This window comes from Lolium rigidum, chromosome 5, assembly GCF_022539505.1.
Source record: "Lolium rigidum isolate FL_2022 chromosome 5, APGP_CSIRO_Lrig_0.1, whole genome shotgun sequence".
In the NCBI taxonomy this organism is placed as follows: domain Eukaryota; kingdom Viridiplantae; phylum Streptophyta; class Magnoliopsida; order Poales; family Poaceae; genus Lolium; species Lolium rigidum.
The window spans coordinates 118071807-118097151 of NC_061512.1; the positions used below are offsets into that span (position 1 = coordinate 118071807).

At 48.8% G+C, this 25345-nt stretch overlaps 3 protein-coding genes across 4 annotated transcripts; all 3 read left to right on the plus strand.

The window, feature by feature from the left end:
• The first annotated feature begins 1229 nt into the window (after positions 1-1229).
• On the plus strand, positions 1230-9946 carry LOC124654385 (DDT domain-containing protein PTM-like). Its single transcript, XM_047193394.1, has 10 exons — positions 1230-2286; positions 2399-3052; positions 3519-4788; positions 6215-6512; positions 6608-6732; positions 6811-7271; positions 7377-7405; positions 7545-8183; positions 8276-9308; positions 9403-9946. Exons 1-9 carry the CDS (start codon positions 1418-1420, stop codon positions 9247-9249), a joined length of 5319 nt encoding a protein of 1772 aa, XP_047049350.1. The 5' UTR covers positions 1230-1417; the 3' UTR covers positions 9250-9308; positions 9403-9946.
• Positions 9947-14665: 4719 nt separating this feature from the next.
• Positions 14666-18110, plus strand: LOC124657026 (caldesmon-like). Of its 2 annotated transcripts, none has more exons than XM_047195655.1 (3): positions 14666-15061; positions 15328-15512; positions 17847-18110. In XM_047195655.1, exons 1-2 carry the CDS (start codon positions 14666-14668, stop codon positions 15496-15498), a joined length of 567 nt encoding a protein of 188 aa, XP_047051611.1. In that variant the 3' UTR covers positions 15499-15512; positions 17847-18110. The 2 variants fall into 2 exon arrangements, with proteins under 2 accessions (XP_047051611.1, XP_047051612.1); XM_047195656.1 differs by having other exon boundaries at positions 15328-15499.
• Positions 18111-21961: 3851 nt separating this feature from the next.
• On the plus strand, positions 21962-24296 carry LOC124651947 (leucine-rich repeat receptor-like protein kinase PXC1). The gene is made up of 2 exons (XM_047190964.1): positions 21962-23513; positions 23608-24296. Exons 1-2 carry the CDS (start codon positions 21962-21964, stop codon positions 24294-24296), a joined length of 2241 nt encoding a protein of 746 aa, XP_047046920.1.
• The last annotated feature ends 1049 nt before the right edge of the window (positions 24297-25345 follow it).

Below are 25345 nucleotides of genomic sequence, written 5' to 3' on the forward strand. Positions count from 1 at the left end.
GCCTTGCCCAGTTGCCCTACCCCTACCCCGAGCTGAGCTAGCAGTGCACCACCACCGGTCAGGCGGTCACCACCACCCTCCCTGACAAGCTACGACTCCCTCCACCGTTTTTGAATTTGAAAAACCTGCTTCCTCCTCCCTCCCCTTTCCCTCCACCTCCTTCCTCGCGTCGTCGATCAGCTCACCTCACCTTGAGCGAGCGCCGTCGTACTAGTACGTGCCGCTGCTACCCGGTTGAGTCGAGCCGAGCCAGGCGGACACGACGAGGGACCGACCCCCCGCACGCTCGCGGTTCTCCCACCAACCCGGTACGCGCCCGCACCCGCCCGGAACACGTGTCGCGGCAGGTCCCCACTTCCCACCCTCCCAGCCTGCCCCGAGCGGTCCCCACTTCCCCCTCTCCCAGCCTGCCTCCGCGTGGATCGGGCTCGCTACCGCGTGCGCGGAACCGACCCGGACGCCAGCGACACGGACCGGACTGACTGACGTCACGCGAGCCCGACTGCGGCCTTCTCCCTGTGCTCCCTCGCCGCTCTCGTGTGCAGTTCGCTCTCCCTTTCCTTTTCCCTCAACCCCTCCATTCCTCATCTGCTCTCCCCGCTCCTCCCCCCTCCGCCTCCACCCCAGTCCCCGGCCGTCGCCGCCGCGCCTACTCAAAGCCCTCGCGAAACCCCGCCGCCGATCGACCCGATTCCCCGCTCTTCCTCGCCGCTGTAACGCCGCCGCCACCGCGTCGCGGGGTTCAGGCGGCCGCCACCCGGACTCTATCTCCAGATTGGGCGCATCTGACACCGCCTCAACACTCCCCGGCGCCGCCCCCTCCGCGAATTCCCTCGGAATCTCGCCTCCCGATTCGCGGGGCCCGGATGCTCGCCTAGGCTGGCGCCGCTAGGGTTTTCGCCGTCCGGTGCGATGGACCCCGCCGCCGCGGCGGCCGAGCCACGGGGAGCCGCCGATCAAGCGACTACGGAGGGCTCCCCCGCCGCCGCCCCACCGACAGTGGCGGCCGATGACGACGACGAGGTGATGGAAGAGATCGCGGAGGGCCAGCGCCGCCGCCGTGGCCCCGCCGGCGGTGGTGGCTGCTGGCGACAACGAGGATGAGATCGCGAGGCAGCGCCGCCGCCACTCCGCCGTGGAGCGGCGACGCGAGGCGACGCGGAGCGCGCCGCCCGCCCCACCGCCGGTAGTGGCTGCTGGCGACGACGAGGCGATGGAGGAGATCGCGGAGGCCAGCGCCGCGCCGGTACAATCAAACACCCCTGCTCCGGCCCCGGCGCCCGCCACCGTGACAAGTGACGCGAAGCTGGAGGAAGGCGCCGTGACGGAGCAAGAGGGCGTTGTGGTGGCCTTGGCGACTGAGGGTGTGGACCAGGCCTGCACGGAGGACACAGCACCCTCACCTGGCGAAGCCAATATGGAGGTGGATGACACAAGCATCCAAGCGCAAGCACAAAAGGGTGTTGTGCTGGCCTTGATGAGGGAGGGAGCGACCTCACCGGGCGAAACAAAGATGGAGGTAGATGACATCCCGGATGCCGTGGCGAGTCAGGTGAAGATGGAGGATCAGCGGCCCACAGCGCCTGCCGCCACCCTTCAGGTGAAGGTCAAGCAGGAGGAGGGGGATTGCTTGGTGGGACGCTACGTCAGCCGGGCCGCTGACGGCAAAAGGATCAGCCTTGGCAAGGTCGCGTCGTACGACAGCACCACAGCGGTCTACAGCGTCGTGTTTGAGGATGGGCAGGAGGAGGAGCTGGGGATTGCTCGGCTCCGGGAGCTGCTCATGTCGGAGGAGAACGGCGCGTCCGGCATGAAGGTCAGCTGCAGGAAGAGGAAGCTGGACCTGGTGGTTTCCTCAGGGAGCGCCGCCGCGGTGAAAGGTCCGCCAACTACTAGACAGAAGGTTGACGCGTCGCAGCAGAGCGGGTCTGGCTCTGATGCCTCGGAGGATTTGGAGTCCTCGAGCAATTCATCGGATTCTGCCAAAGAGTTGCCAGCTGAGCCATCCCCTCCGGTTCAGGCCCCAGAGTTGCCGCCGTCGTCGGGCGACATTGATGTGCCGGAGGAGTCGGTCAGCCATCTTCTTTCTGTGTATAACTTCCTTCGGTCCTTCAGCGTGCAGCTGTTCCTCAGCCCATTTGGGCTGGACGATTTTGTTGCGTCCATCAATTGCTCTGGCCAGAGTACGCTGTTGGATGCGGTGCATGTCTCGCTGCTCCGTGCGCTGAGGCGGCATCTCGAGACTAAATCCTCTGACGGATCAGAACTTGCTTCAAATTGCTTAAAGTACATAGCCTATCAGCCCTCCATTAAATATAATGTTATTATTTTCGTGAATGCCGTGTCTTGTTACTTCAATGCTGATATTTGTTTCCAACTTTCCTTTGATTGTGTGCAGGCATCTGGATTGGGCGTTGCTAGATGCATTGACTTGGCCAAATTTGTTACTGGAGTACCTCTATGTAATGGGTTGCATGAAGACTCTAGGGGGTAAGAGTTTTGGTAGAAACCTCTTGGCCATTGAATATTATAAGCTCCCTGTCGCGATGAAGCTTAGGGTCCTGCAAATACTCTGCGACCATGCAATTGATTCCGAAGAACTCAAAACTGAACTGGAGGCACGGGAAGCCTACAATGAGGAAATGGACGAGATCGATTCTGGTACATTTTCAGAGGTCCTGACTAGACCCTCGAGGGCTTCTGCTTACAAAAAGATTGAAGGCTTCCAGAATTTGGAAACTGCTCCAGTCGTAGCAAATCCAGAAGCTGCTGTAGCAAATGCATCTCTCGATGGCAACAGTGATGATTGCCGAATATGTGGAATGGATGGGACTCTGGTATGTTGTGATGGCTGCCCATGGGCATATCACTCAAGATGTATTGGTCTCAACAAAGCGTTTCTCCCCAAGGAACAGTGGTTCTGTCCAGAATGTGTGGTTAACAAGCTTGGGCCAACATCTTCAAGGATAGAGCGTGGGGCAAGAGGAGCTCAAATGTTCGGCATTGACATGTGTGGGAGACTCTTCCTGGGATCCTGCAACTATTTGCTGGTGTAAGCTCTTGCATCTCAATCCTCTATTACTTGCGGTTTGCTAATGATTCATACATTCTACATATCCAGTCTCCCATTGATAAATACTGCATTATTGTTGAATTCCACAGTAGATTTTTTTTTTGTATGGAATAGGGATGAAATCCGTTGTAGAAGGTTGGGTGAACATTAAATAATCATACAAATCACCTATTGGACCTGATAACCATGATTAAGAATTTAAGAAGCACAGCAAGTCCTCTAGTATCATTTGCCCTTCCTAATCTCATGTAGTTCAGCCATTTGTTTCCCCTTTCTCAGATTTTCCTTTTGCACCTTATTCACTGCTGACTCCTGATGCACATTGTTAGTATTTATTGGTTGTTCGAGTGCTATCCCATAATTACCAGCCTTTTTCTCTGGCCTGTTCTGGAACTATTTTGTCCAACTATATTTTCTCTTTTGGTAATTCTATCAAATAATGCAGGATTGGAGCATCTTCGGATGCAGACTCTTATGCAAGATATTACAATCAGTATGATGTTGTCAAGGTCATTCAAGTACTTGCCTTTTCAGATGCATATACAGAAATATGCAGGAGAATAACAGAGTACTGGCCGCACCTACTGGATGTATTTCAGAACGAGAGATCAAAAAGAGGGAAAGATACTGGTGCAAGCCATGCTCTACAAGGCAATACGTTGCTGAGTCTTACTCCAAGAAAAGCAGAAGACGGCAGGGTTGGTGCAGCCTTAAAAGAGGGTGGGGAGAGTAAGACACCAGTACTTCCTCAAGTAAATATGCAGCACGAGTTCGTGGTTAATCAATTTACAGTGAGCTCTGCCGAACAAGTGGAGGAACAAAAATGCATGGTGACTAGTGTAGATGCTGTCAGTGAGAAGAACAGCGTACAAACTCCTTTAGCTCAAAACAATGTATATACTGCACCAGTGAATGGAGCTTTTGGATCCTCTGGGCCGTCCTCAGTTTCTCATCAGAATGGTTCCGTGGTAACAGGTTTCTCTAACATAATGCATGCACCGCCAACACATGGGTTAATTCGTCCGGATTCATCCGCCTTCTGTTCAGGGATTGATAATGGCACGCCCAAACACGATGTTGGGGGCTCCATTTTGGTTAAGGCAGACTCCCTTTGTCCATCCTATCAAAGCAAACATCCATTTGGAAATGTGACTGGTGGCAAGCCAGCTAAATTATCATCATTTAAACCTCAGGCTTACATGAATTTGTACAATCATGGCAATATTGCAGCATCTGCCGCCGCTAATCTAGCTCTTCTTACATCAGATGAAGGTAAAGTTTCAGCAGCCCAAATCATCACAAATCCAAGGAAGAAAATGGCTGCTGACTGTGCTCTGCAAGTAAAAGCATTTTCCTCAGCAGCCGCTCAATTTGTTTGGCCAAGTACTGAAAAGAAGGTTATGGAAGTCCCAAGAGATAGATGTGGTTGGTGCCTTGCCTGTAAAAGCTCGGCAATTGGAAATAAAAAGGCTTGTTTTCTTAATTTAGCCACCGTGAATGCTTCTAAAGGATCTGCTCGAATTTTTAGTGCCATGCATGTAATCAGAAGTTCTGAGAGCCATTTCCCCAGCATCGTTGCTTATCTGACCAACATGGAGGAGAGCTTGCGTGGCCTTTTAGTGGGTTCTCTACAAGACATGCAGCAGAGACAACGGTGGCATAAACAGCTACAAGAAGCTTCCAACTGCAGAACTATAATACCCCTCTTGCTTGAAGTGAGTTGTAGGATTCAATTAATTCTTAAGTATCCTTTGATACTTCTCAGTAATATTTGGAAGATCAAAAAGGTTCTTTAGCACTCTATGGGTGCACAGTTAGAGAACACTAGTTAGTTATCACGTCATAATGTGGAACCAGCTTTCTTCACAAAATCAGGAAACATGCATAGTTGATGCTGCAATTAGTCTCTAAGTTGTTTCAAATACGTGTTCGTTACAGGCGTATTCCTTTGGAAGCGATCAATTCCGAATTCCAGCCCTTGGTCCAATGATGGATGGTCAAGACCAACCTAGCCAAACCGGAAGGCCACAGAGCCTTCAGATACCCCACCACCTTGCAGCCGAAATGATCCCACACATACCAACACGCGCGTACACAACCGCCTGTTTCAACTATAATAGCAGCCTGCCAGCGCATTTCACCATGCCATATACACATGTGCCTGTAACAACCCCATTCACACTAATCTCGTATTGCTTTTCTCGGGTACTGTTGGTCGAGATCCACCAGACAATATTTCCATATATATTTTGAATTTGAAGTCGTACCTTGTACTATTATAGATATAGGTTTCCTTTGTTGTGTGATTTTAGAAATTTCGAGAACAGACCGTCGGTCTGGTGGCTAGGCGTGCGGGAGCGCACCCTGCCCACCCAGGTTCGAACCTTGGGTTTGACGGGTGCTCAGGAGTTTTCTTCTATAAAAATGCCAACGGGTGCTAGTGCCTGGGTTGGTTGCGTTTTTTTTTGTGATTTTAGAAATTTCATAGATGGATAACCAGATAATATGATTACGCGAACTTTGCTTCTATCAGTTCCACCAACATGTATGTTGTGCTTGGATGGATACTACTGAGTTTTGGTTCATCCTAAAGAAAACTATCTGTGGATTTGAGATCCAGTCCGAAGGCAGACCGAGCAACTTTAACAGACCATGCACAAGTCCAGTTACCTATAGCAGATTATGGAAGGGCTTCTATAATGTTAGCAAATAGAGGCAATATACATGGGAATATAACTAGCTAGGCATATATCAAGAAACAAATTAGCATGATCTTAAAAAGGAAACTTTCCAAATATACGAGCAGTATGAATATCTTAACACAAGGTAAATAAAAAAAACAGAAAAGTGCGGATGAAGCTTTCGTCAAGCTCTTCACATCAGCTCGTGGATAATCAGTAGTGCTAGATGGAGAAGTCTTTATTAGGAAAAGTGAAAGAATATGGAAAACATATTGGCATATTTAGTGCTGTTATATTTGTCGATTTGTGCTAGTTGCACTTGCTTCTGGAGAATCAAGTTGGGTATGCAATAAATAGTCGTAAAATAATGTTCAAATTGCCCCGTAGAAAATTATTACGCTATATGGCAGTAAAAGAAATACTTTTGTGATCTTATAAAAGTTGCTACATTTTTGTGCAGTTGGAGAATAATATTCGTGGCATAGCATTTTCTGCAAGCTGGTTGAAGCTAATGGATGACTGGCCTGTGAAATCTCCTGGTGTATCCGCCGGACCATCACGATCTGCAGCATACCAAAAACGTGGAACTGGTGGAAAGCGGGGCAGAAAACGTTCGTTGGCATTTGAATCTGCTACTGCTACCGATGATGATAAGAGCTGGAAAGAGGTGAATTGGTGGAATGGAGGAATATTGTCTAAACGTATTTTGCAGAGGGGCGCTCTTCCGATTTCAGCCATAAGAAAAGCTGCTCGTCAAGGTATTGCTCATCTTTGATTGTTATTGTTACTACCACTTGATCCTCTGTTTGTCTGGAGGACAATAATAAAATTGGCATCCTATGTTGCTCGATAGGTGGTAAAAAAAAGATGGAAGGTCTATCTTATCATGAAGCTTCCATTTTTCCAAGACGTACTCGGCAGTTTGCTTGGAGAGCATGTGTTGGATTAAGCTGTAGTTCATCTCAACTTGCTCTGCAGGTTAGTGTCATTCACAATGTTTAAAAGAGTTACTACAATCTAAATATTAATAATGATCCTAATATCTTTATCTCTCAGGTTAGATACCTTGATGCCCATATAAAATGGAAGGAATTCATCCTTCCGGATCAAATTTCTTCAGATGGAAAAAGTTCAGATGCTGACTATTCTGCTCTCAGAAATGCAGTAGTTTGTGATAAAAAAATAGTGGACGGTAACATAAGATATGCACTTAAGTTTACAAACCAGAAGCATCTTCCTGTGCGTATAACCAAGAATATTTTGGAAGCAGAAGATAATGAGGATGAGAATGGTAAATTGTGGTTTTCTGAAAGCCATGTCCCACTGTACTTGGTACGAGATTTTGAGCAGGGAGCTGGGGTTAGCTCCTCACCTAGTCCAGGAATGATAATCTGTAACAGTTCCACCTATTTCTACCAACGGCCAGTAAAGGCATTCATTGGAGATATCTTTTATTATCTCTTTCACAAGGGAGATGTATATCCCTGCGCCTCATGCAAGAAGGATGTTGCCTTCAGGTGCTCTCTTCTTAACCTCTTTGTTGCACTCATTCAAATATTCCTTTTCTGTAGCATACTACTTTCTTCATTTCTCATGTGTTCTGTTGGATGAATCACATGCAGGGACGTCGTAAACTGTAGCTCTTGTCAAGGTATGTATTATAGTCTATTGAGATGCCCTTTAAGTCATTTCTTCTTGGTGTTTTCCTCCTGTAATTAAAAAGATAGCTAATACATTTCTTAGCTGTCCAATACGAAGTCACACTATTGTTAACCACAAATATTTTGCAGGCCATTGCCATAAAGAGTGCACATCAGGATCTGCTTCCAGTATGATATGCAAATTATGCCTTCAGAAGCGTAATCTCATCCTCGCAAACAAGAAGAAAAATGCAAGTCAAGTGCTGCTTCAACAAAAGAGCAATGGCCAGCTGCCAGTGACTGCTCCCAAAATAATCTTCAGGGTTGGTTCTTCCCATTCTTCTGAACCAGCCATGAATGCTAAAGCCCATCTAGACACTAAGGTTCAAGCTCAGCCAGTTACAAAGGTGGAAGCCCAGCCAATCACAAAGGTGGAAACCCAGACCATCGGGAAGATGGAAACCCACCCAATACCGAAGGTGCAAGCTTGGCCTGTCACAAATGTGGCAACTCAAAATATTGCAGAGGTGCAGGTTCAGCCAAAAAAGACTAAAACTAAGAAACCAAAGCCAGAGAAGCCGAGAAAACCTAAAAAGGTTCAAGTGATCACATACTTTGGTCTCGTTTGGAAGAAACATATTAATGACAGTGGTGGAGAAGATTTCAGGGCAAATGATGTAATCCTAAAAGGGAAGGATGGTATAGGTTCTTCAGTAAAACCAGATTGCTGTCTCTGTAACAAACCTTATAGTCCAGATTTCCTGTATGTCCGCTGTGAGAGGTGCCAAAGTAAGTCTGTTTATCATTATTCTTGCTTATAGATATATATTTGGTGTTATCTTTTGGGCTCTTTTAACACCTTTTTATCGTCCTACATACAGAGTGGTTTCATGGTGATGCTTTGCAACTTAAGGAAGAAAAAATAACTGACGTGGTTCAGTACCGATGCTGTAGATGCCGAAGGAGAGCCATACCACAATGTCCTCATTCAGATGATTATAGAGAGCCTGAACCAGAACTCAGTGAACAAACAGCTGCTATGTCGTCGCAGTCAACTATGCTCTCTGGTGAGGAGACTTTTGCTGTTGCTGATCAAGACCCACTTCTTGCTTCATATGGAATAGTTGAACCAATTGGGGATGAAACGATAAATTCTGGTTTATCAATGAACATGCCAAGTCTTACCCCTGGAAATAATCAGAAATTATCCATAAGAAGGGCACAAGTTAAAAATTCTGAGTATCTTGATCAAGCTGGCACACCCGCGAATGGGTATTATGTTCAGAACCAACCTCCAGGGAATGCAAACATTGATTTCAGTCATATGAATGAATTTTCTTTGTCGGAGACTGATGGTGTGGATGCTTCAGAGCTATTGGGGTGGGATTTTGCCCAAGGAAATGGATATGCTGCTGCTCCTGATTATGGTACTAATTCCCAGTGGAATGACAGTAGTGGTGGCAGCTTTGTGGCTGATGAATATGAACCCCAAACTTATTTCTCGTTCACAGAGTTGCTCGAAGCAGAGGATACTCAGCTTGATAACACATTTGGGATGTCTACCAGTCTGCAAAATGATGGTAACTTGACAGGAAGCTTTGATCAGCAAGGGGCCAGTTTTGATGAATTTTCTTTCATGGTAGAAGATGAGTCTTCAAATATGCACTTCCCAGCAAATGATGCATCCATTGTGGAGTTAGCGTGCCACAAGTGCAAGATCCCTCAACCGCCACCTGATCTCAAATGTTCGTCTTGTGGCCTGCACGTACACCGTCACTGTTCACCTTGGCAGGATAGTGAACAGCCTGCTGATAGTGCCAATTGGAGGTGTGGCACTTGCCGGGACTGGCCATGATGAGCTTTCAACTTCATTGATTTGAGTACCAGAGCGAATGCTGCTGACTTTTATGACAGGTAAACTCAGTTATATTCTATCTGATGACCACCTTATTGCTGCAAACAAGAATTAGATTTAGTGTTTTGATAATTCTTTCTATTTACGTGGCAGATGTCTTATGAAGCGCTCTGGGGAATGTCGATAGAAAATTTTCCATCTAGCTGTTGGTATGGGGCCATAGTGATCATGTGGAACTGAAATTGGCGTTGGCTATTGGACATACTTTTAACCATCAGAAAGTTAGACTAGTTATACCCGGTCTCTGCAAAGTTGACATTGTACATACTAAAGGATGGGTCACCGGTGACCGTTTTCCATTCTTTAGATGGTTTATTTCGGGGAGAGCAATAGAACTAGGATGCTGTTAGCAGCAGGGTATATGGTACTAGGAAGCCTATTCCCGTCGGTGTATCCCCTTGCATTTTTTTTCTTCTTTTTAACAGATAGAAGTGCCTTGTTCACTCTTTGTTAGAGTGGCTGTTGTTATCCTTGAAATTTCTCAGCCATGTTAAAATGCTTACTCATCTCCGTGCCTGTTGGCTGCTCTTGCCGGTGCGAACATGCGACAGAATTGAGATGTGGAGAAGAGGGGCATTTTTCATGTGTGCTATTAAACAGGGAAATTGGTCTCCATGGTGAGTTTGGTTTGTCAAAATACCTTGTTTGTTTACGCTTACATTACTTTGGGGCTAAGATATATGAATAGGAAAACACAACAATTTTAGGTTCATGGACTAGGAGAAAAGAGAGGCTGAGTGGACATTGACATACCTATAGAATTTAAGGCCACAGGAAATCGCTCCCAAGAATATCGGTAGCACTGTTCATAGATCAAAATAGTCTGTAGAGCAAAAACAATAAACATCAGAAATATTAAACTCTACAAAAAAGAGAAATACCATTTGAATAGAGCGAGAACCAACTTGAGGTTGGGTGGTTAGGAGGATGGTTGTATCCCCAGCCCACTAGAGGTTAAATCCCAGGTTTGACATCTGTGTGTCTCATAAAGGCTGAATATTCATTCAGTGGGAGGAACGTCAGCGAGGCGCCTGTGGTGACTTCGTCAATTTCAAGATCCAATCCGCTGGCTTAGTCTTCCGAAGGTGCTCATAGGGGTAGGGCGTGCGTGTGTGCGTTCATAGGGGTGAGTGTATGCGCGTGTATGTGAGCGTCTGCGTTTCTACTGTGTTTCTCAAAAAAAGAGCCTCAAGAATTATTCTTTTGCAGTCCTAAAAATAAGTTGGATATGAGTACAAACCAACCCCCTACCATAATAGCACGCGCTTCAAATCAATCTTTTTTGCGCTCTCTAGCATCATCTCCGCTATTATTCTCCCAATCAATGGCCAAGGCCAACGACGCAGACCTCCATTAGTGGATAAAATTGGATATATGGAGATCGACATCCTTGCCGACAACTCGTTCATTGCCACTGGGAGCATCTTCTAGATTAAACACTCCTTGATTTCAGCTATGACAATATCAAAATCCATGCTCTGCTGACAATAGTGAGAAGGTAGCTAGAAGTAGAAGGTACAGGAAAATATAGGAGACACCATGGCTGGTGCCATTGGTTTCAGTGGTGGTCCATGGTCACGTGGCATTGGCAACCCATCTCTTTCGCTTAGTTCTCTTCCCACTGTGAATTCTGGCAATCTTCACCAACATATGTCCATGATGGAGGGGTGAATTTTCACCAAAATATTCATTCTATACAAAGAGTTGTTTATGTGTCTAAACCACGATTTTTTTCGCTTGCCCAACATAATAGGTGAGTGAAGCAACCTTCCTAAGGGCTGCTTTGATTCGTATGATAGAAAATGTGTAGGAACAGGAATAAAGGAACTTTTCATGAGGTGAGTGAAGCAACCTTCCTAAGGGCTCCTTTGATTCATATGATAGAAAATGTGTAGGAACAAAAATTCCATAGGATTGGGATGCCATGTCTATTGAATCATATCAAAAGAAGCATTATTTTTGATTATGGTAAAGTAGTTTTCCATTAGCCTAATCTCATGCTATTTTCCTATGATTTTACACAACAAAATATGGAATATGATCCTATGAATCAAACGGCTTCAGAAGGGAAATTTTCCATAATTTTTCAATCCTACACAACTTCTTTAAAAATCCTATAGACCAATGGATCCCTAAGAGTACATGCACGCCCAAGTCTTTTACTTGATTTCCTTTTCCCCTCATTATCATTATTGGGAAACTCGTACCCTTTCACTTGTGATCTCCTCTACATACCTCAATCATCTATGTACTTCAACAACTTTGGCAACATGACCTTAGCATAGACAAACGTATAAAAGTAAATCCAACTTTTTTGAGGGAAAATAAAATCCACCAAAAAACAATATAAATTTCATTTTCATTTTCCTTATAAATAAACCATCATCGATTTTAATACCACCTGTTAGCTTATTTCACACGCTTATCCGCCTTTAACCAAATGAACCACAACTCCCCCTTCTAGATAAATCAAACTTCGAATGATTTAGGCCATAAGTAATCGCCACAAAAGTACCAACTTTTGACCAAAGGATTAATGATCACATACTTCTTACCAAAGTATCATCGTCGACGAAAGTGAAAAACCACATCGATGGGCAAAAATTATTTTAATTTTGTAGTAATATATTACTATCAAGACGAATGATAGAAAAATGGCAAAACAACTCATAGATCTTGAAGAAACGTACTTACTTCATTTGCACCACTAAAAGTGTATTCATGGTTTGGGATGGACCCGACATAGCTTACACCCACGCCGAAGAAACACCTAAAAATCTAGATATGTGCACACCTTACCAAACCTGTAAAAGTGTAAACAACAAGAGTCAACATCTGTGGGGAAAACACCGATAGGTCCAAGAAGGGACACAAATTGGTGGCACACATGTCTAGAGTGGTGGAAGGTGACTAAATCTAGAGGACATCAATGTTCCACTCATAGGAACAATAGTGGTTGTTGAAAGGGAGATGTAAGGGGCAATATTTTAAAAAAGGGAGAAACTCATGGATCTGGAAGAAATATACTTACTTCCTTTGCACCGGCAAAATAGTAATGATAGTTGGGGATGGGCCTGGCATAGCCAAAAACCCACATCAAAGAAGCACCTAGGTAGAAACTTAAATATGTGCATACCTTAGCGTAAGCAATTAGAGTCACCAGATGTGGGGAGACTGATGCCAAGGCTAAAAAGGTACACAAATTGGCGGCGCCCATGTCTAGAGTAGTGGAAGGTGACGAAATCTAGAGGGCAACGACGTTTTCCCATAGGAACGATAATGGTTTTTGGAAGGGAGACAGAAGGAGAAAGATAAAAAGGAAGAAACTCATAGATCTAGAAGAAAGATACTTACTTTATTTGCATCGGCAATAGAGTGACGATAGTTGGATATGCGGTTGGTAGAGCTGACACCAATACTGAAAAAATCTAAAAATCTAGATCTATACACGCCTTTCTAGATCTGTAAAATAGTAAACAATCAAAATCAAAATATGTAGGGACACCATGACATGGTCGATAAGGGACACGGATTGGTGATGCCCATATCTAGAATGGTGGAAGTTGGCGGAATCTAGAGGACATCGACACTCTATTCATAGAAATAATAGTGATTGTTGGAAGGGAGAAGTAAGGGAGAAAGATAAAAAGAAGAAACTCATAGATCTAGAAGAAAGATACTTACTTTATTTGCATCGGCAATAGGGTGACGATAGTTGGATATGCGGTTGGTAGAGCCGACACCAATACTGAAGAAATCTAAAAATCTAGATCTATACACGCCTTTCTAGATCTGTAAAATAGTAAACAATCAAAATCAAAATATGTAGGGACACCATGACATGGTCGATAAGGGACACAGATTGGTGGTGCCCATATCTAGAATGGTGGAAGTTGGCGGAATCTAGAGGACACCGACACTCTATTCATAGAAATAATAGTGATTGTTGGAATGGAGAACTAAGGGAGAAAGATAAAAAGAAGAAACTCATAGATCTGGAGGAAACATACTTCCTTTGCATCGGTAAATGGGTGATTATGGTTGGGGATGGGTCTGAGAGAGCTGACATCCGCATCAAAGAAACTTAGGAATCTAGATCTATGAATGCCTTACCAGATCTGTACAATCATATAAACAATCAGAGTCACCAGATGTGGGGACACGAATGGCAGGGCCGAAAAGGGACACGAATTGGTAGCACCCGTGACTAGAGTGGTGGAAGGTGATGAGATCTGGAGAACGACGACGACGCTCCTCTGATAGAAATGGTAGTGGTTGTTGGAAAGGAGGCGTTAGTGAGAAAGATAGAAAAGGGAGAAACACCATGGTGGGACATGCTTCTATAAAAGATGAAGGGTGTTGGACCGAGGGTTTGGTTGGAGGTGGTTCAAATGGAACATGTTGTGGGAGGACAACTTTAGTCGGGTTTTTCTTTTTCTTTTCATGGAAACAAAGAGGATGGAGCGATTTAGCTCGTGTAGTACTATTATTTCTAAATGTTCGCACATTGTTTGTGTTTAATTTAATGTGTTCATATTCTCTAAGGATGAATGTGTTATCAGGTCATGTATTCTTTAATTAATTTCCCTTTTTGTGAGAATTACTTTTCTCTAGAAATTCTTATCATTATAGATTTTATGTATTTTAGGAGTGGTGTATTACCTTTTTTACTTGTTTGGAACTCATTTGGTGAACAACGAAATTGCTGGTTCATTTGAATAATGGAAGTCCATCTTTGAGACTAAAAAGCTCAATTTCTCACAGCTTCATTTAGGTTATTTCTACAGATGGGAAGTTTTGGCTCTCGGGTGCCACAACATCCTAAATGCACGATTTTTTTAGTAATTTCCAATAAATTTAAAAAATCAGATTTTTCAGAAATAAAAATCAATCGGGTATTATACTCTAAAAAATTGATCCCAGAAATTGGTCCCATTTATTTAGAGAAAAAAACAAATTTATGACGAATATAGCATGAATAGTGTTTGTACATAGGGTGTTTCAAGTTTTTTTTTGACCCAGGAATCAATGAAATTCCATGGAGAAATATTTTTACACGAGTACAATACATGATCATCTTTGATTCCAAAAAATTTTTAGTATTTTTTAAAATTACTGATTTTTTCCATGTAAAGGGTGTCCCTGGCACCATGTGCACCTATGTATTTTCCTTATTTCTACCGACTATTTTATTAGGTGGGCCGGTCTGGGTCAGTTGGGAAAACGGGCCTTGAGTATGAGGCCCAATTCTAGGAGGGTCTAGAAGGGCTTCCGATCCAGAAATGGCCTCCCCAGTTGCTCCGCTTCATCGGCCACAACCACGGCGATCCGTCCCGCGGCGGCAGCAGGTGCAGCAATGGCGCTCTCCGCCTCCCGTCCGCAGCTCCTCGTACGTCCCTTTCTTCGCGGCTTCCACGCCTCTGCGCAGGCTCTGGCGAGGGTGGAGCCGCACGATTTCTCGAAGCCGAGCGAGTACCTCGGGAGCTGGGAGCCCTCGGCGGCGGGCGACCCCCGGGAGGCATGGGCGCGACTGGAGCGGCTGCGCAAGAGGTACGCGCACGACGTGCGGGGTCTGCGGCGGCAGTACGCCTACGAGGTGCAGCTGCTAGAGGCCGAGCGGCAGCGCAAGGCGGAGGCCCGCGCCGAGGCCGCCCGCATCGCCAACGAGGAGCGCAAGGCTGCCAAGGCCGCCGCCGCGCAGACGCGGGCAGCCGAACGACGCGCTTTCGAGCTCGATTTCCGCCAGGCGCTTGTAATGATCCATTGCCCTCTCCTGCTCATTGCTGCCCTCTTATTGTTCAACCTTGAGCGAAACTTGTTTGAGGAATTACCTCGCCTCTTTCACCGCATGCTGTATGTCCTATTCGAAGATGTAGGTGGATATCTTGTTTGTATAACTGTCGACTCGCCTAACTTTGTTCCAGTACAGGATCAAGCATTTCATAAGAAATATGATTGTACTGAAATAATGATATTTATTCTGTTAAAAATGTGTGTAACATATGAGATGGTTTACAGATGAAAGAAAGAGCTCAGAAGCTGGAGAGCTGGAGAGAGAAGGAGAAGCTGAAAGCGCAGAAGAAAGCGGAAGACAGGGAGCTCTTGCGCAGGAAGAGCTCTATGTGGGTTGCTGAGGATAAACTGGAAACCAAAGTTCTTCAGGCTATCATGCATACCACACCTCTCTGAGGTTGATCCGTTCGGTCAGTTGAACTTATATTGCTCTTTTTTCTCAGTTCATTCTGAAATTGGTGAGCCATTCGTATTTTACAGATACCTAAAATGTTGATACTAAAATTGCTGCCTATTCTCACAGCGTTAATCAAAACAATTTATCAATTACAAATGCTACGGAATTTTTTGGACTGTTTATGTAATTTTATAGTGCGAGTGTTTGGTCCTGATGTTAAAAAAACTCAACGAACAGGCACATAAGCCACTAGCCAACAGAGTGACAACCAGTTCTCTCTGGTCTGTATGTAACTGGAGATGTTTTTGGACACATAAAGGTTAGACAGTCTTTGTGTTTTGTTCTCGTTGAGCTTATGGAGGCACGGAAACTGACAAATAAAAGGGGCAGCAATATTACTCCTAGTGGTGTAGAAAATATCTGCATTGTGTGTATCACAAGCAAATGAATGAACTCTGCAAATTAAAGGCATACATATTTTAGGGAGTGCAACAGTATGTACTATTGCGGTCAAATCGAAGGGTTCCAGGTAGTTGTGATGTAATTTAAATCCTGTGTACCATAACAAGAGCGCAATTTGCTGTGAAATAGTGCATAACTTATTGGGTTCAGAGGACCCAAATTTCAAAATACATTTTTAGATGGCACCACTTGGCGCAATAAAGGATGATGCACTTCTGTTTGGATGCGTAACTCAGTCTGTTGATCTTTGCACAATCTGCCACCTGATTTGGAAGTAAATGCCTCAGCTATGTACGGACTAACAGGCACACCTGCTAGGTATAGCATGAGCCATGCTGAATATTCACTCTACAATCTTATCTCATCCTTAAGTCAAAATTCACCGACAGTTAAAGCAAAAGTTAGGCACCATTTACTGCTGGTAGCTCATGCACTTCATGTTTCAGTTGCGTTTGTAAAAAAAGGATGAAACGACCTCAAATCATGGTAAAGTAGCAAATTCAGTATTCCAGCATGTGTGATAACGGTCAAGCTTTGTGAAAGAAGTCTGCAGATCAGCAAAGTAAAGTAAATGAATTATAATATGTAGTATGAGATCACAAGAGAGTGGAGATGCTCTTGGTTCCGATGATTTAGCAGTTTCTTCTTTAATCACCTTTAAGCACATCTAAATTCATTTTTAAGGCTCCTGTACTTAGATAGTCATAGCCCCGAGACTTGCAGAGCCAGACTGAATACAAGTATGTTTTTTTGTGCAGAATACGTAACATATGAAAAGTACATAGCAACACTCTTTTGGATACGCTTCACATGTCTGTGCTTGCATTCCCTGGGCATGGCACCATTTCTAGTTTGTTGTGATCACCTGATGAATATGCTTCAAGTTGACTACACGTCATGATCATTGGGATACTCTACCATTAAGTTCCCTGATACAGCTACACAAGTTCTCTTAACTTGATTTTAGTTGGGATCTCGACTAGGATGTATGCCCAAAAATCAGGTAATCCGCCGTAAAGCTTTGCAGTCTGGTAGCCTAATATGGGTTCACAATCAATAACATCTTCAGTTCTTCACCATCGAGAGTAACGATCAGTCGAAGAGCACCATGCATTTATAGGTGTTGAGGGCCCATATTGACTATGATGAGATCTTTTCTTGTAAGCGGTAGACTCATATCCTTTCTTCCTTAATTCATTATTCCATGAACTCCTCAAAACGAAGTTCACCAAAATGCAAAATCTAGGACTACTATAAGACTACTAGTGATGCCTGCATGGATCAAGACAAACAACTCTAGGAGAATTAACACAAGTGAGGCATGAAGGGTTTTGGCGCTGGGCACAATGACTTGTAGCTTTTCTGTTTCTGTTTCTCTTCTTATTCTGGGATTACAACTGACTAGCTAGAAAATAGGATCAGTGACCGAGCCTACAGGGTAGTGCCATCCCACCACCGCTCGTATCCATCACCCCTAAACTTTCGCTGCATGAACTGAATCGTGTCCATCCCCACGAGCATCCAATGCAGCGACTAAGACCAAGTCTAAAAGCAATGGAAAGATAACTAGCCTAGCTACTGTCAGTCAAGCATGTACAGGCACACACTGACTGAATTTTTTTTTTTTGAAAACAAAACGATAGAATAAACTTCACTGATTTAACAACTAGGAGAACAAGAAAAAAGTTAGAACAATTAAATTACTGCTCCCAAATATTCAACTGAAACAGCCTCACAGGGATTAGTACAAGTAGGTTTCTCCTCATGACAGTCTCCTGTATCACTGTGTTTTGCTGGTCAAGTTGCTTTCGTACCTTTGCTTTCAGGTCAACTATGGTCATGTTCTTGCAGACACTAACGTGCATCATTATGTACGGTGGTGCAGGCAACTAAGAACTGTATCATGGAAAAAGGCAGAATGGAGCAGGAACAGATGGAAGCTTCTTTGCAATTCACTCCTAGAACTACATTGCAGCTGTCTAAACAATAATATGGTCGAGTTTGAAAATTCAGCTGTAAAGTCCTCGTGTTGATTATTTGTTAGAGTGGATGAACATCAAGCTGAAGTTGGGTTTCCAGACTCGTTTTCATCAGATTCTCCCCTCAAATTTTCGTTCTGCACAGTTTAAGCACCAGGACTCTGTTATTAGTGCATTTAGCTACCTTGTATAAATAGAAAGTACGTGATGGATAAATTGCTGCTCTAGTTTGCTCCCCTAATCGTCATTTTCCTCCTTATTGCCCTTTTTAGATCTCCTGGTTACAAAATGCAGCTTTCTTTGCACTGAGCCTTTCCATGGATTTGTATGACGGAGTACGAATAGTGCTCCTCCTCATCATGGACAAATTGCTAACCCGTCGGCTTGACGGAGCTCAAACACTGTTTTGTCCAATCTGCGTTAACTGCGGGGGAGAGGGATCGTGATCTCAGGGATTGCCTGAAAAGAAGAGGTCATGCAAAGCAAAGAGGAACAAAAGCGCGGCATGATAGCCTCGAAACCTTTTCCTGTCACGCGAGCCAAAGAGGACAATGATTTTAGCCATGCGCTTCTTCGTAAGGTATGATCTCAGACTCACCACTACCATCAGGTCATCATTTGCAATCCTGTTGACTGGAGCACGGCAAAATCCTTTTCGAACGACTGAAACATACACCTGGAACCAGAATGTTCAGGTCCTCTTCGGGAGACGAGAATTGTTTCTCACTGCTCCGAGCATAACTGTTACATTACTCTGCTCCAGAAATTGCTATGTTGCACGTGGCGAAGTCCTTGTTGCAACAAAAAAACGGGATGCACTTCATTTCTAAAATGTACAATTTGCACATATTGTGTTGGGTAAGAGACTAACCTCTTTGTCGGCACAGAAATAATAACAACTTATCGAGTAACAAGGTAGACAGTTAGTTTTTCTGATACCCATAAGGATTGAATCGTTTTAGGGCATCTCCAGCGGCACGACGCAAACGGTCGCTCAGCGTGTCCGCCGTGACCGGAAATGCGTCTGGGGCATGTTCCAGCGGGCGACGCAAAGTGATCGGGCCGTCCGCGGAGACGCAAACCTGGCCCAAATATGCGCCAGGTTTGCGTCTCCGCGGACGCTCGGCGGTCGCTCCGAGTGTCCGCCGAAAAAGACGTAGGACCCGCGCGTCAGTGGCTGGAGGGCGATATTATTCCCGCCACTGGCCATTCCCCCGCGCCAAATTGGAAACTAGACCGGCGCGAGCAGCCCAGAAGCGATGGACGTCCTCGCCGCCGCAGCTACCGCCATGGATGCGGAGCAAACCCTCGCACCCGTCGCCGCCCCACACACCCCCGTAGCCACGGCCATAGCCAGAATGGACACTGCAGCTCCGACGGAAGCAAAGCGGGCCGCCGACGGCGGCCTGCCGGGAGGCAAAGCCGAAGGCGGCAAAGAAGGTGCTCTCCGCGGAGGAGAAAGTCATGGAGGCCGTCGCGGGCGGCGCAAGAACCAAAAGATCAAGACTGCCGCGGCCGCCAACCAGCAGGCCTGGCAGATGCAGATCAAAGCCGGCGTCGCGCAAGTAGCCCTCCATCCGACCTTAGCGGAGGGCTACATGATCGTCAAGAGAGAGGGGATCGCCGGCGTCGCTCCTCCGGCCTCTTCGGTCAGCTCGGTAAGTTCCCAGCCGCGCCCGGAACTCCCGCTCCCTTGCAGGGCCACGCGGCGTCGCGGTTCGCCTCCGGCCCGCCGCCGATGAAGTTGACCGGGCGGCGGTTCCGACCTCAACCGGACGCCTAGAGCGGTGACTCCTGCCCGGGCGCGACACGTAAGACGCGCCGAGTGCCGGAGGAGAGCATGCCGCAGCCCCGCATCCCGTTCGACGAAATGGCGCCGCCTGCCCCGACGATGGACGACCCGGTACGTGAGCTCGTCAATGTGTGCGAGTGCCCCGTATCATGCGTCCGATGTCCGGTCGTTCGTAGGACTATTGGAAGGACCGCCATGATTCAGACATCCAGGAAATTATCTACGGCGGCGGCTTCGTTCGCGATGATCGAGCCGGGGCAGGCGCGCATGATGACTGGCCACTAACGCAAGATGCGGAGGACATCGAGACCGCACGACTGTTCGGCACCCAGCAGACGCAGCCAACACCCGTGTGCGTGGACGACTTCGACGACGCGCCAACACAGCCTATCCCCACGGACATTGCCACCAAGAAGAAGGGGAGAGCCGCAGGACACAAGGCTTCGTCGACGACGAGGACAAGTGTTTGTGTGAAGCGTGGCCGGCAACGACCCAAGATTGTATCAATGGCGCCCAGCAAAAGGGCAAGGTCTATTGGGCCAAGGTCTTGCAGCAGTACAACGAGACCAGGATGCACCCGCCCTACCATATCACAGGCCCTCGGACGGAAGAGTCCCTCCGAAAAATATGGAACTACATCAAACAAGAGACTGCCAAGTTCTGCTCGGCGGTCGAACATGCTATTAACAACCCCGTAAGCGGCACTGGCGTCATGACAGTGGTAAAGAAGATAGAACCATCATCATTGTAGACAATTTGCGTCATTGCGTCAATTTGCGTCATTGTACATCATTGGCGGCTATGATTGCAGGTATCCCGCGCCTTGCGAAGTTCGTGGCGACGCACAAGAAGGGCTTCCATATGGTCCATTATTGGGAGGTGCTCAAAGACAACAACAAGTGGATGATAAGCTTTGCGGCCTACAACGAAGCTGTGAGGAATGGGACAGCGGTCAACCTCGACGGCGAAGACGACGATCAAGGTCGTCCAGTCCTTCCACCTCGTCCACGAGGCCACAAGGCTACCAAGGCCGATCTCGTCCGGGAGGCGCAGGCCATTGCTTTCACGCAGAGCATGGAGAAGATAATGGCCGAAAACCGTGCCGCCATGGCTGCTAGGGACGAGAAGAGGCGTCTGGAAAAAGAGGCCGCAACTTCCATCTACCAGAACCTCGCCAAGGAGGTCCTAGATGTCCAAAGGCTGGACATCGAGGCCAAAAAGGCAGACGCCGAGGTCAAATTGCGTGCAGAAGACACAGGGATCATGCTTGCCGACTTGAGCGGCGTCGACGACGACACCAGGGCATGGTTCATGAAGAGGCGCGCCGAAATACGCGCGCGAGACGTCTGATCGCCGGCGCCATGCGCCCAGCACCTTGGCCTCCTTTTGGACTTTTTTTTTTATTGTTGTTCAGTCCTTGTTGTGCCCCTTTTGCTCCACTTTGCGCCGTACGAGCTGCAAAGTGTGATGAACTTGTTTCAGCCCTCAATTTGCGGCTGTAATTTCGTGCAAAGTCGACGCTATTTCATCGTTTTTTGAATTCTGGCCTGCGCCCAAAATGCGTCGTCCCGCTGGAGCCAACCCCAGACGCAAACGGACACACGACCATTTCCCCGTCCGCCAGGCGACGCAAACAAACGCCCACGGATAATTTGGACGTCCGAAATACGTCGGGCCGCTGGAGATGCCCTTACAAAAATTACAGGTTTACAACAGTGACTACAAAATACGTACTACGTTACGTGGAGTACAACAGTATAATGACTGTTTGCGTGGAAGAAATTACAGCGTTACAGACGGCTTTCAGCTTTTGACTTTGGCCCAGTAGGCTGTAGCACGAAGGCCCAGGGACATGGCCGGCCTGCATGGTAGGGCATAGGGGCCAACGGGCAGACAAGAACAGAGCGAAAGCGAAAAGCAGAAGCATCCAGACATCCAGTACTGACACTGCCTCACGCTCACGGTTCATGACCACTCCACATCACTACCCCCTCCTCCCTCCATTCAAACTTCAAACACCAGACCAGCCCAGTTCGAAAATCAAAAGCCGCACCGGTGAAAGCACGGCACGGCATGGCGCCTCTCCCAATGCAGATTGATGGAGCGGCAGAGATCATGGCTTTGTACCTTTGGTTCGTTGTGTGATTGATGATTCCCTTCTCCCCCATTCCGATCTCCTGTCTCAGGTAAAGAAATCACCGTCACAACTCACAAGCAAGCTCCGGGACAATGGCTCTGCGGTTCTTGGTGGTCATGGGGTTCTTCTTTGCTGCTGCGGCGGCCGCTGCGGCACCGCGGCCGGAGCCGGAGGTGAAGCCGAGCGACACGGACGCGCTGGCCATGTTCCGCCACGCAGCCGACGCGCACGGCATCCTGGCCGCCAACTGGAGCACGCCCGACGCCTGCGCCGGCCGCTGGACCGGCGTGGGGTGCTCCTCCGACGGCCGCCGCGTCACCTCGCTCTCCCTCGCGTCGCTCGACCTGCGCGGCTCCCTCGACCCGCTCTCCCACCTCGCCGAGCTCCGCGCGCTCGACCTCCGCGGGAACCGCCTCAACGGCACCCTCGACGCGCTCCTCCGCGGCACCCCCAACCTCAGGCTCCTCTACCTCTCCCGCAACGACCTCTCCGGCGCCGTCCCGGACGCCCTCGCGCGGCTCCCCGGCCTCGTCCGCCTCGACCTCGCCGACAACAGCCTGCGCGGGCCCATCCCCGCCGCCGCGCTCGCCAACCTCTCCGCCCTCCTCACCCTCAGGCTCCAGGACAACCTCCTCACCGGCCTGCTCCCGGACGTCGCCGCCGCCCTGCCCCGCCTCGCCGACTTCAACGCCTCCAACAACCAGCTCTCCGGCAGGGTGCCCGACGCTGTGCGCGCCAAGTTCGGCCTCGCCTCCTTCGCTGGTAACGCCGGCCTCTGCGGGCTGGCGCCGCCGCTGCCGTCCTGCTCTTTCATGCCGCGCGAGCCTGCCCCGACCTCGCCGTCCACCACCCCAGCCTCCTCCTCCTCGCAGTCCGTGGTGCCGTCCAACCCGGCTGCCTCCTCCTCGTCGTCTTCCGTTGCTTCGTCCTCACCGGCACTGGCCACACCCGAGGGAGGAGCTGGCAAGGGGGGCCTGAGCACTGGCGCCATTGCCGGGATAGCCGTCGGAAATGGCCTCTTCTTGCTCGCACTGCTCTCGCTTCTCGTCGCGTACTGCTGCTGCAGCGCCGGCGGTGGTAGCGAGACGGCCAAGAAGAGGAAAAGAGGCGGCCGCGTGGGCCTGGAGGACGGAGACGGCGGGATGTTCGGCAAAGGGATGCAGCCAGCTCGCCCAGGCAGCGCGGGCCGGTGCAGCGACGGCGGCGACAGCGACGGAGCACGCAGCAAGCTGGTGTTCTTCGGAGTGGACGGCGAAGGCGGCGGCAATGACGACGCTGACGACGACGGGGGCAGCGACAGCAGCGCCGGCCGGAGGGCGAGTGGTGGCTGGACATCGCAACAGCAGGGGAGGAGGAGCAAGTTCGAGCTGGAGGAGCTGCTTCGCGCGTCGGCGGAGATGGTCGGCCGTGGCAGCCTCGGGACCGTGTACCGCGCGGCGCTGGGCGACGGCCGCATGGTGGCCGTGAAGCGGCTGCGCGACGCCAACCCCTGCGCCCGCGACGAGTTCCACCGGTACATGGACCTCATCGGCCGTCTCCGCCACCCGAATCTCGTCCCCCTCAGGGCATTCTACTACGCCAAGCAGGAGAAGCTCCTCATCTACGACTGCCTCCCAAACGGCAACCTCCATGATCGCCTCCACGGTATCCTTTTCTCGTTCAGTCGCCATCGTTTTCTTGCTCTGCTCTGTTCTCCCCAGTGATGTTCTTGTCACGGTCTGTGAACGATGCAATGCAGGACACCAGATGTCAGGAGAAACGCCGCTGGACTGGACGACGAGGGTGAGGCTGCTGCTCGGCGCGGCGCGCGGGCTGGCGTGCATCCACCGGGAGTACCGCGACTCTGCCATACCCCACGGCAACGTCAAGTCCACCAACGTCCTGCTCGACAAGAACGGCGACGCCTGCGTCGCGGACTTCGGCCTGGCGCTGCTGCTCAGCCCTGCGCACGCCATCGCTCGCCTCGGCGGCTACATCGCGCCGGAGCAGGCGGGCGACCACAAGCGCCTCTCGCAGGAGGCGGACGTGTACAGTTTCGGCGTCCTCGTCCTGGAGGCACTGACCGGGAAGGTGCCGGCGCAGCACCTGCAGCCGCTGCCGGACGCCGCCGGTGGCCACGGACAGAGGAAAGACAAACAGGCGGCGGTGAGCCTCCCTGAGTGGGTGCGGTCAGTGGTTCGGGAGGAATGGACGGCGGAGGTGTTCGACGTGGAGCTGCTCCGGTACAAAAACATCGAGGAGGAGATGGTGGCGGTGCTGCACATCGCGCTCGCGTGCGTGGCACTGCTGCCGGAGCAGAGGCCCTCCATGGCCGATGTGGTGAAGATGATTGAGAGCGTGCCCGTGGATCAGTCGCCGCTCCCGGAGGAGGACATCTCGATGTCGCCGTCCATCGGCATCACCACGGACGACGGTGTCAGCTACTAGCCTAGTTCTAGTTCAGATTCTCGCTTTTCTCTTTCACAGCTAGTACTGATTCAGCTAAGTACCTGTGCTTAACGATATTCTTGGTTCATACGCATTCCTCTTAATGCGCACGTATATTGCGATAATGCCTTGATAACCATGATCTCCCTACATCAAAATGTTCCACACACACGTGAAGACCAAAAAAAATATTAAAACAAAAGATCGCCGGCAAGCTTTTTTTTTTTTTAACAAGAACCGCCCCGAAAGGCCTGGAAGCATTCGTTAATAACGGTGGGTACAAGATTTACAACAATTCCCTTTTACATCTCTGGCCCTAGAAAACCTGAAATTTGAAGAAAAGGCATTGAACTTTGCAAAAAGGACCTTAGCAAGAAATAGAAAAAAGCAATCAAGTGCTTGGTCTCCTTCTCCACCGGTCGTCGGCAACCTCAAGGCGTAGGACGCTAAGGTCAGAGAGAAAGTAGCTCGCGGCGCTCTCCAATCCGACTAAGAACTACCAGTGTCGGCCGCGACAACACCACCGGGGACGAACCACTTGGTGATGTAGCAACGGCGAGCTCCAGCACTGTGTAGCAGAGGGCCTCCAGAGGAGGTAGAGCTCCTGGTCGAGGGCCGCCCTTCGGCCATCGAAAAGGGGGCGAGGCATCGGAGCCAGCAAAGGTCCCCCGTTGAATAACTCGCCAGGCAGGAAGGCAGCGTTCCAGCATGCCAAGATCCACAAGAGCTTCCAGAAGATAGCACCCCGCAGGCATGAGCATGCACCGTCCAAAGATCACCACACCATCTCCTCCTCTCTCAACACCTCCATGGCGAGACAGAGATGGAGAAAAGATGCAGGTCACCTCCATCCGGCCGCACACCAGGACTAACCTGGATATCGTCGGAGCGACGAGCCACCAGTAGCAGCCCAACTCCCCCTCTCCTCCAAGGCCGGCCAGGAGAAGGGAAACAGCGGGCTCACCAAGAATCCTTTGATCTCCTCCTCGCCACCACGACCGGCCGGGAGAACAAACTTTTCTTGGCCTCGAACCCACCAGCAGAGGTCC

Bases quoted from the DNA above. Each gene is read 5' to 3' on its own strand.
- LOC124654385 (XM_047193394.1), top strand. From the start codon at position 1,418: ATGGAGGTGGATGACACAAGCATCCAAGCGCAAGCACAAAAGGGTGTT. The intron at 7,406-7,544 runs GTATGTATTATA...AATATTTTGCAG, and splicing joins AAACTGTAGCTCTTGTCAAG to GCCATTGCCATAAAGAGTGC. The intron at 8,184-8,275 runs GTAAGTCTGTTT...TCCTACATACAG, and splicing joins CCGCTGTGAGAGGTGCCAAA to AGTGGTTTCATGGTGATGCT.
- LOC124657026 (XM_047195655.1), top strand. From the start codon at position 14,666: ATGGCGCTCTCCGCCTCCCGTCCGCAGCTCCTCGTACGTCCCTTTCTT. The intron at 15,062-15,327 runs GTAATGATCCAT...GATGGTTTACAG, and splicing joins TCGATTTCCGCCAGGCGCTT to ATGAAAGAAAGAGCTCAGAA.
- LOC124651947 (XM_047190964.1), top strand. From the start codon at position 21,962: ATGGCTCTGCGGTTCTTGGTGGTCATGGGGTTCTTCTTTGCTGCTGCG. The intron at 23,514-23,607 runs GTATCCTTTTCT...GATGCAATGCAG, and splicing joins CCTCCATGATCGCCTCCACG to GACACCAGATGTCAGGAGAA.